Raw genomic sequence first — 9519 nt, 5'->3', positions numbered from 1 at the left:
ACTCATGGCGACCCCTCCTTGGGTTTCCAGGGCAGTATCACTACAGAAGTAGATTGCCCCATTTTCCTTCCAAGGAGTGGTTGGTGGGTTTGAACTGCCAGCCTTCTGATTAGCAGTCAAGCACCTTAGGCACTATGCTACTAGAGCTCCTGTCATCCCCTTAGTAATGTTTATTATTAATTTTAATCATAGAATAAAATGTGTTTAGTTGTAAATTGCTTAAATGTAATATTTCTTAAATTGCTTAAATGTAATATTTCTTAGATTGTATGAGTACTAACAACAAAAATTTGTTGTAAAATACTTCTACATTGAATTACCTTTTTAGAACCAAGCAGAAGCCTTTTTTGATTTTTCTCATTTTCCTTTAATTACTATTTTATTCTCAAAAAAGTTACTGTTGTAGATTCACAAATACTGATTAGCACAATATTATAGCTAAAACACCAGAAGACTTGACAAACTCAACAACTACAAAAATATGGTCAGCAATGAAAACAATAGCATGTGCTTGGAGCATGGTAGACTGAAACCATGAAGCATCATTGTAATTGGGTAATAATAGCTCTGAGGGAGCCCATTAGAAGGTTCTAAAAGTAAATTAGCATAGAATTTCAGTGTTGTAGGGGAATTGATACATGTAAGCTGAGCTCACAAAAAATATTCTTGTTGCTATAACTAACTACGGGGAAATTTTTATTCAAAATGTTGAATTTCTGCTGAAACACTGCACAACAATTTCATAGACAGTCATTTTGATGTCACCCCTCTGACCGTCCACTCAGTGTAGTCTGCACTCTTCTCATCCTCCTAGTGGCACCACTTGACTCCATAATCAAAACACTTAACCAGTATGTCATACTGCTTAGAAAAATATAACAGGCTCTGAAGGTACTTCCAAAGGAGGAATTCCAAACCAGTAGAGCAAAGGCTTTGTAATTAGAATAAATATGGAACTTCTTAGAGAGACTACTAGAAGGGTACAGGGGAGCTCTGGTGGCATAGTACCTAAAGCATTTGACTGCTAACCAGACGGCTGGTAGTTCAAACCCACCAGCCCCTCCTTGGAAGGAAAATTGGGCAATCTACTTCTGTAGTAATACTTCCTTGGAAACCCAAGGCGGGGGTTGCTATGAGTCACATCTGACTCCATGACAGTGAATTAGAAGGGTACAGGTGAGTGACCTGTGGCCACTAGGTGGCAATAGAATACCAGACATTGATGCTGTGCCTCAAGCGAGTGTGGTGGTGGTAACAGCAAGCATAGAATAGCATGGACTTGTGATCCACAGTAGCAGGAAAACCAATATACAGTCAATAAGCAAAATGTGATCAAGATGCATATGAATGTATTTTAGTCAACAGGTCCAAGTCTGGCCAGATTAGGTGAACAGCTGCCAGTGGGTCTGAGAGAGATCCAAAATACCATAGTTAGATTTTCAAAGTCAAAAACCTGGCCATCTACACAGGAGGAAGAGCACGACCACAGTAAATGCATTTAGACAGTAGAGTATGTGTTAGCAAGATGCCTCAGATTACCAAGTGAGATTTAATCTCTCCAGAACCAGTGGAATTGCCTGTATCATGGACTTCTGGACATATATAAGGGACATACACAGCTAGGACCTTGAGTGAGAATCTGAAAACAACTGATTTAACCAAATATGCCTTCCTCTAAGAGAAAATGGGAGCTCTGGTGGTGTAGTGCCTAAGGCATTTGACTGTTAACCAGAAGCCTGGCAGTTCAAACCCACCAGCCACTACTCAGAAGGAACATTGGGCAATCTATTTCTGTAGTGATTGTTGTTGTTGTTGTTATGTGCCGTCGAGTTGGCCCCGACTCATAGCGACCCCTCCTTGGGTTTCCGAGGCAGTATCACCTCGGAAACCCGAGGAGGGATTGCTCTGAGTAAGATCTGGCTCGATGGCGGTGAGTTTTTTAGTAAGCAGAAAATAAGTACATTATCTGTTAAATGCATGAAGAGTATGGGCAGTGTGAGCACAGTGGCTGGCCAATGGCTGAAATTCTGTAAGTTATAACCAATAATTATAATAACTAGGGGGGAGGGAAAAAATACACCTGAGATTCCCTTTGGAACAAAGCAGGCCTAAATAAATAAGAAAGCATTACATGCAATGTTTTTAACATTTTACTGCTTTGAAAATCTCTATAAAAATTTAGTAATTCCATTTTTTCTTTTTTTAATATGAGGTCCTGGGTTATATCTACAAGATACAGGGTTCCAAAGTGAAATATTCCTCAATCTGGGTATTCAGTATAGTATTTATTTTGTTAGATGTCCTTTTATGTAATTGAACATTGAAAAATTTATAAGTAGAATCCTTTCAATAAGGCAAACGTTTGGAAAATATTTCAAATGCTAGTTATTCTTGTAGATTTTCATTGTGCTTTGCTCTCAAGGTGAAATATTCATACACACTTTTAATTGGATAGTTTTGCGACTTTATATGGGCACATTTCACTTACTTCAACAAAGGTGAATGGGTTGAATGGGGATAGATTTAAAAGCCAACTGCCTTATCTTATTCAGTTTTATCATGGTGCTACATAAATATAGAGGGAGGCCTTCAACGAGATGGATTGACACAGTGGCTGCGATGATGGGCTCAAGGATAGCAGGGATTGTGGGGCTGGCGCAGGATCGGGCAGTGTTTCGTTCTGCTGTGCATGGGGTCACTATGAGTCGGAAACGACTCGACGGCACTTAACAACAACAACATAAATATTAATTCTTCCTTTATATTCTCACAGAGAATGTTTTGTGTTTCTTACTTCTTCACAACTTACTTGCTAGACTTCAGATATCTTCCATTCTATTCAGTTATTGAGCACAAATATACTCATTAAGTGGACTTCATGAGAATATTTTTTTAAGTAACGAATTTCCAAAAGTACACGTGGTCAATAAATGTTTGTGAAAGTGAATAACTGAATTCTGTCAAATCTTTTTGTGTATATAGGTAGTTCCAATGCGTTGGCTATAGCTATTGTTAGCTGCCGTCAAGTTGGCCCCTGACTCCTGGCAACCCCATGTGTAATTTTTAGAACTGCTCCATAGGGTTTTCTTGTAATCTTTATAGAAGCAGTTCACCTGGACTTTCATGAAGCTGTTGGGTAGGTTTGAACCACCAATCTTTAGGTTAGCAGCCACATGCAAACCACTTGTGCCACCTAGGCCCCTACCGCTATTATAAAGCTCCGTATCAGAAGTTTTTATTTTCCTCATACTTTTTACAAATTAGCAACTCACCTTAAACATAATCAGCCACTAACAGTCAATCTATTAAACGCCTTTTTAATACAGCAAAGGCAGTTACCTTGCGTTCTGTAAAGGAGATGTTCTTCACTCAAGCTTATCTTGGTTGGACAGTGGTCTAAACTTGTGTCACCCTTAGACAGCCTTATCTTTTGGAAAAACATATAAGAAAGATTATTCCCATGTATCTTTTTTTTTTTTTTTTTTTTGCACATTTAGGTATCTTGATTGGTCTGCATTCTCATTTGAAGAAACACTTAACTTTTTATAAGCAAGGACAGAATAATATACAACACTACTAAGCCTAATATTCAAGAATGTTTTTATACATGTCTTAGAATTAATTAGGGAGCAGTTCTTTTTTTTTTCTTTTTATTGTGATTTGGGTGAATTTACAGAGCAAATACACTTTCCATACAGCAGTTCACATACACTTTGTCTCACGACATTGACCACAATTTACCACAATGCAACATCTCCCCTCCTACTTCTTCCCCATAGTTACCTCTTCCCTGTGTCCATCCCTCCATGTACTCCTGCCCCCTGAGCTGTTTCCCTGTGCATAAGCAGCCCTTCTTTCTCCCATGCTTGTTCTCTCCAAGGAGTGTATCTACCTCAGGTAAATGTTCAACTCATATGCCTGTCTATTGTTTGGCTGGAAGCCACAGGCATGCGTTTAATTCCAGACCTGAAGGGCAGCTAGGGGCCTCCCATGTATCCTTAACATATCCTTGTGTGATGTGTCCTTGCCTCTCCCTTCTGCTTCAGATTGCTGTTTCCTACCTCCTTTTCTTTTCTTCTTTCTCTCTCATATTCCTAGTTGCTTTTCCCCATGGAAAGTGCCTAAACCACAGTTCCTGAAACTTTCTCACTGAAGAGGAGTTTGTCTGGGGGACAAATCTGGAAAATCCTAGTTTCATGTTTTATTTATTTATTTGCAAAAAATGTCTTGAATTCTATACTACAATATATCCTTGTTGGTTTTAATATAGAAACAATAGTTTGTTTCTCTGTTCCATAAATCTTTCAGTTAAATGAAACTGCAGGGGGTTGTGCAGGGGTCATGCATCCATCTAGCCACCTATGAGTCCCCTCAGAAATGTACATGCCCACAAGCTTCAGAAGTAGCCATGGGCCTGCCCTGTCACCATGCCCTGTCACATTTTACATTTTTTCTTTATCACTTTCTCCCTCCTATTCTCCTACAGAATATTTGTTCACATGCTATGCAATTATTATCAGGGTATTTTGTTTTTTAAAACTAGTTAAAAGCTCAATAACATTTACCTCAGAAAATTTCTAATTCTCTCTTTCTAGTTCTTTCCCCTTGACAGCACATAACAACAACAACAACAGTTCTTTCCCAATTACCTCAGGAACATTTTCACCCCTCCATGTTCATTCTTCCATTGAGAGCAAATGCATATTAATGTAATTTTACTGATAGTGATAAGTCAAAGGAAAAGTAAAGTCTTAAATTTGGAATTAAAATCCTAAAGACATTCTAAAAAAAGACAGCCACGAACCTCAGAAATCCATTCAGTCTTTCTACGCTCATCCCATTCACAGCCATATCTTTCTCAAATTAAAATTGCTTTTCTTTGAGCTCTGTTTTTCAAGATAAGTACAAGTAATTTCTCATTCAAAAACTTTTCAATTTTGTTTGGTCATAAACCATAACCAAACGCACTGCTATCAAGTTGATTCTGACTCATAGCAACCCTATAGGATAGAGGAGAACTGTCCCCTAAGGTTTGCAAGGCTGTAAATCTTTATGGAAGCAGACACACATCTTTGTTCTCCAGAGCACAGGTGGGTATGAACAGACCACCTTTTGGTTAGCAGCCAAACACTTAACCACTGCATCAGCAGGGCTCTTTATTTGGTCATGGGCATTACAATAATACTGTTTTCTACTATTGCTATGTTGGGAGCTCTGGTGGCATAGTGCCTAAGGCATTTGACTGCTAACCAGAAGGCTGGAGGTTCAAACCCACCAACCACTCCTCAGAAGGAAGATTGGGCAATCTACTTTCATAGAGATACCATGTTGGAAACCCAAAGGGTCACTATGTGTCAAATTGACTCGATGCCAGTGAGCGGGTTTTTTTTTTTTTTTTTTTGATTGCTATGTAAAATATGCAGAATTTTGTCTATAATGGGTAGAATCAGCTTTACTGGGCTAACCTGGGGGTCTACCAATTTTCAAGAAACTGATATACTATTGAATAATTATCATGCAAACCACCTGTATGTTGTGGCTTGCTTCTACATGAAGAAATATCAAATCTCGAATTTAGGATGCTTGTGATTTCTGGCTTGATCTGAGCAGGTACCATAAGAGCTCTCATTCATGGAACTTATTGATTACATGAGTACATGGATTGTAAAGTCCTGTGTTAATTTGAGATACTGTACTTTTAACATGTGCATACATGTATATGTATATATATATAATATAGGGTATATTAGCAAATCAGGATGGAATAAATCCCTTACTAACCTTAGCAAGAGGTTTCCAGGAGAGATCTAGATGCAAAAAAGTAGATGGTATATCATAAGGAATTTCAATATTTTCTTCTTTCTTTTTTTCTGTTTGCTGAGGAGTTAAAGCTTTCTGTGGTCTGATATCCCAAAAACATATTGTGCTAAAAAAAAAATTGAAGTTTTTATTTTACTTTTTTATAAGTACTAATAAGAAGTATAACTTCGGGATAGCTATTTGCATTGCTACGTGTTAACAATATGACCATGGCTGTATTTTACTGTCTCTGAAACTAAGATTTTTATGAAATGGGACTATCTTGCATTTTATATTGTAGAGGGTTATGCAATGTATATAGAATTATTTAACGATTTCCCTCGTTTTGAGACTAATACCATTATCATATGTAAGACCTGACTTTAGAGAGTGATGTAATCTTTTTTTAATGTAACAGCCATTATTGAGATTTAATTTGTATATCTTACAATTCATCCATTCAAAGTGTACAGCTGAATGGCTTTTACTGTTTCACAGAGTTGTGCAACCATCACCACAGTCAAGTTTAGAACACTTTGATCACCCCTAAAAGACTCCCAGCAGTACCCATTAGCAGTCACTCCCTATTCCTCACCCACAGCCCTAGGCAGCCACTAAGTTGTGTTCTGTTTCTATAAATTTGCCTATTCTGGACATTTCATATAAATGGAGTCATACAATATGTGTTTTTTTGTGACTGGCCTCTTTCACTTAGCATATAATGTTTTCAAGGTTTATCTACCTCGTGACAGGCAGCAGTATTTCATTCCTTTGTTTTGCCAAATATTCCATGGTCAGATATACCTCATTTTATAAATCCACTCATCAGCTGATGGACCTTTGAATTGTTTCCACTTTTTGGCTATTTATAAGTAAAGTTGTGATGAACTTTTGTGTACAAGTTTTTGTGTGGATACATGTTTTAATTACTCATTTCTAGGAGTGGAATTGAGAAACTGACAGACAATTTTCCAAAGTGGCTGTACCATTTTTACATTTCTGTTAGCAGTATATGAGTGTATATCCATAATAGTGGGTGTGAAGTGTTATCTTGTTATTTTGATTTGCATTTGCTTATGATTTTGATTTCATATAGGAAATCATTGCCTAATTCAAGGTCATAAATATCTACACTCAGGTTTTCTTCTAAGAGTTTTATAGTGTTAAACCAAAAACTAAACTCGACTCATAGTAACCCCTTTTGAGTTTCCAAGGTGGTAAATCTTCATGGAAGTAGATTGCCTCATCTTCCTCTCATGGAGCAACTGATGGGTTTGAACTGCTGACTTTCTGGTTAGCAGCCAAATGCCTTACCCACTGGTGTTAGCTCTTTTAAATATTTATTTTGTTGTTGTTGAGAATATACACAGCAAAAATACACCAATTCAACAGTTTCTACATGTAAAATTCAGTGACATTGATTACATTCGAGTTATGCAACCATTCTCAGCTTCTTTACTGAGTTCTTCCTCCTCTTTTGACATAAACTCACTGTTCCCTAAGATTCCTGTTTAATCTTTCAAGTTGCTATTGTCAATTTGATCCCATACAGATAATTCTTAAAAGAGCACAGTGCTCAAGGCAGGCATTTTTTTTTTACTAGTTAAGCTGGACTATTGTTTGGTTCCTTAAAACTTTAGGGGATATTTTTGGTTTAAGATTTAAGGATTATCTCATGGCAGTAGTTTTAGGGGTTCATCCAGTCTTAATGGCTCCAGAAAGTGTGGAGTCCATGAGAATTTGAAATTCAGTTTTGTATTTGTCCCCTTTTGATCAGGGTTTTAAAAATAGAATCTTTGATCAAAATGTTTAGTGATGGTAGCTGGACACCATCCATCTTTTCTGGTCTCATGACAAAGGAGACAGTGGTTAGGTACAGATTCCATTTCCTCCTCTTATTCCTTTCTCTTCTTCCTCTGTTGCTCTAGGTGACAATGTTATCCCTTGGATGGACGCTTGGAAGCCTCTAAGGTCCCAGGCACTAGGCAACAAATCAGGAGGTGGAACAGAAGCATTAAACATGATATTAGGCCAATTAATAGGGATTCCTATGAAATCATGACCCTAAACCTATAAATCAAGGAACAAAATCCCATTGTTTCAGCAGCCTCAGCAGCTACTCTATTTGTGGTTGTAAGTATATCTATCACTCAACTTTTGCCAATTTAACATTTTACAGATGTACAACTTATAACAGCACTTAAAATAATTAGCTGTGTAGCCCGACCTTTATTGATATGATTTTTCCATCACTATATACTGAAATTTTTCCATAAGCTGTAACCCTTTTCCTTCACTCCCTCCTGCTCCTGGTAACCACTCCAAAAACCAAACTCACTGCTACTGACTTGGATCTGGCTCATAGCAACACCTCCTTGGGTTTCTGAGGTGGTATCTCTACGGAAGTAGATTGCCCAATCTTCCTTCTGAGGAGTGGCTGGTGGGTTTGAACCACCAGCTTTCTGGTCAAATGCCCTAGGCACTATACCACCAGAGCTCCTTGGTAACCACTAGTACACTTTAATTTCTATTCATTTTCCTTTTCTTGTCTTTTTATATGTTGTTGTTGTTGTTATGTGCCGTCGAGTTGGACCTGACTCATAGCGACCCCTCCTTGGGTTTCCGAGGCAGTATCACTACGGAAGTAGATTGCCCCATCTTCCTTCTGAGGAGTGGCTGGTGGGTTTGAACCACCAGCCCTCTGGTTTATTTGTTTGATGATTAACTCAGCATAATGTCTTCAAACTCCATCCATATTGTAGCATGTATTAAGACTTCATTTCTCCTACTGGCTGAGTAGTATTCCATTGCATGTATGTACCACATTTTGTTATCAGTGATGGGCATTTAGGTTGTCTCCATCTTTTGTCTAATGTGAATAGTGCTACAATGAACACTGGTGTACAAATCTCTGTTTGAATCTCTGCTCTCAAGTCTTTTGGGCATACAGATATGAGTGGAATTTCTGGGTCATATGGCAGTCAGCTGCAGGGATCCAGGTGAGGAGAGAGAACCCAGGCACGCCCAAAGCAGAAGGTGGGGAGGAGAGTGGGAGAAAGGGGATTAAAAGCCAGGAACCCGGCAGAGGAGCAGTTAGCTGCAGGGATCCAGGTGAGGAGAGGGAACTCAGGCACGCCCAAAGCAGCAGGGCAGGAAAGTGGGAGAAAGGGGATTAAAAGGCCAGGAAGCCGGACAGAGGAGGAGTCAGCCACAGGGACCCAGGTAAGGTGGTATGAGAAGTTTCCAACAGGGAGACAAACCTGTCAGTTTGTCCTATTGTGGTGTCGTGTTGATGTGAGTTTTGAGTCTGAGCCACTGGTGTTTCAAACCCAGCATGATGCACATTGTGCACAGGTATCAGCCCAGCTTACAGACTGACAGACTAGGAAGAAGGAAGAGGCCATCCACTTCTCAAAGAATTGGACAGGGAAAACCTTATGAATAGCAAAGAAACACTGTTTGATATATTACCATGGAACTATATGAACCAGTTAGGTTAGAAGACTCTCAAAATAGGACTGGGAAAGAGTTGCATCATCTAAGTAAACCCAGCCTTACTCATATGGGTAAGATAAAGCTTTTGAGACCTCCATTTGCAGATGTGGCATCACTCAAATTGAGGAGAAACAGCTGCAGACATCCATTAATCATCAGAACATGGAATGTACGAAGTATGAATCTAGGAAAATTGGAAGTTGTCAAAAATGAAATGGAACACAT

The 9519-nt window shown here is 38.7% G+C and overlaps 1 protein-coding gene across 1 annotated transcript in view; it reads right to left on the bottom strand.

Annotated features, from left to right (window-relative positions):
- The window catches only part of DNAI3 (dynein axonemal intermediate chain 3), a 110136-nt gene that overhangs the window by 61690 nt on the left and 38927 nt on the right, over positions 1-9519 (bottom strand). The window contains exons 12-13 of the mRNA XM_007946192.1: positions 5782-5926; positions 3340-3427 (exon numbers count right to left, since the gene is read on the bottom strand). Coding sequence (XP_007944383.1) covers positions 3340-3427; positions 5782-5926 — 233 coding nt within the window. The remainder of the gene's footprint in view (positions 1-3339; positions 3428-5781; positions 5927-9519) is intronic.

This window comes from Orycteropus afer, unplaced genomic scaffold (assembly GCF_000298275.1).
Source record: "Orycteropus afer afer isolate SDZICR_OR568_19922 unplaced genomic scaffold, OryAfe1.0 scaffold00152, whole genome shotgun sequence".
In the NCBI taxonomy this organism is placed as follows: domain Eukaryota; kingdom Metazoa; phylum Chordata; class Mammalia; order Tubulidentata; family Orycteropodidae; genus Orycteropus; species Orycteropus afer.
The sequence above is the reverse complement of the archived record's forward strand: the minus strand, read 5'-3'. Positions and strand labels throughout refer to the sequence as shown.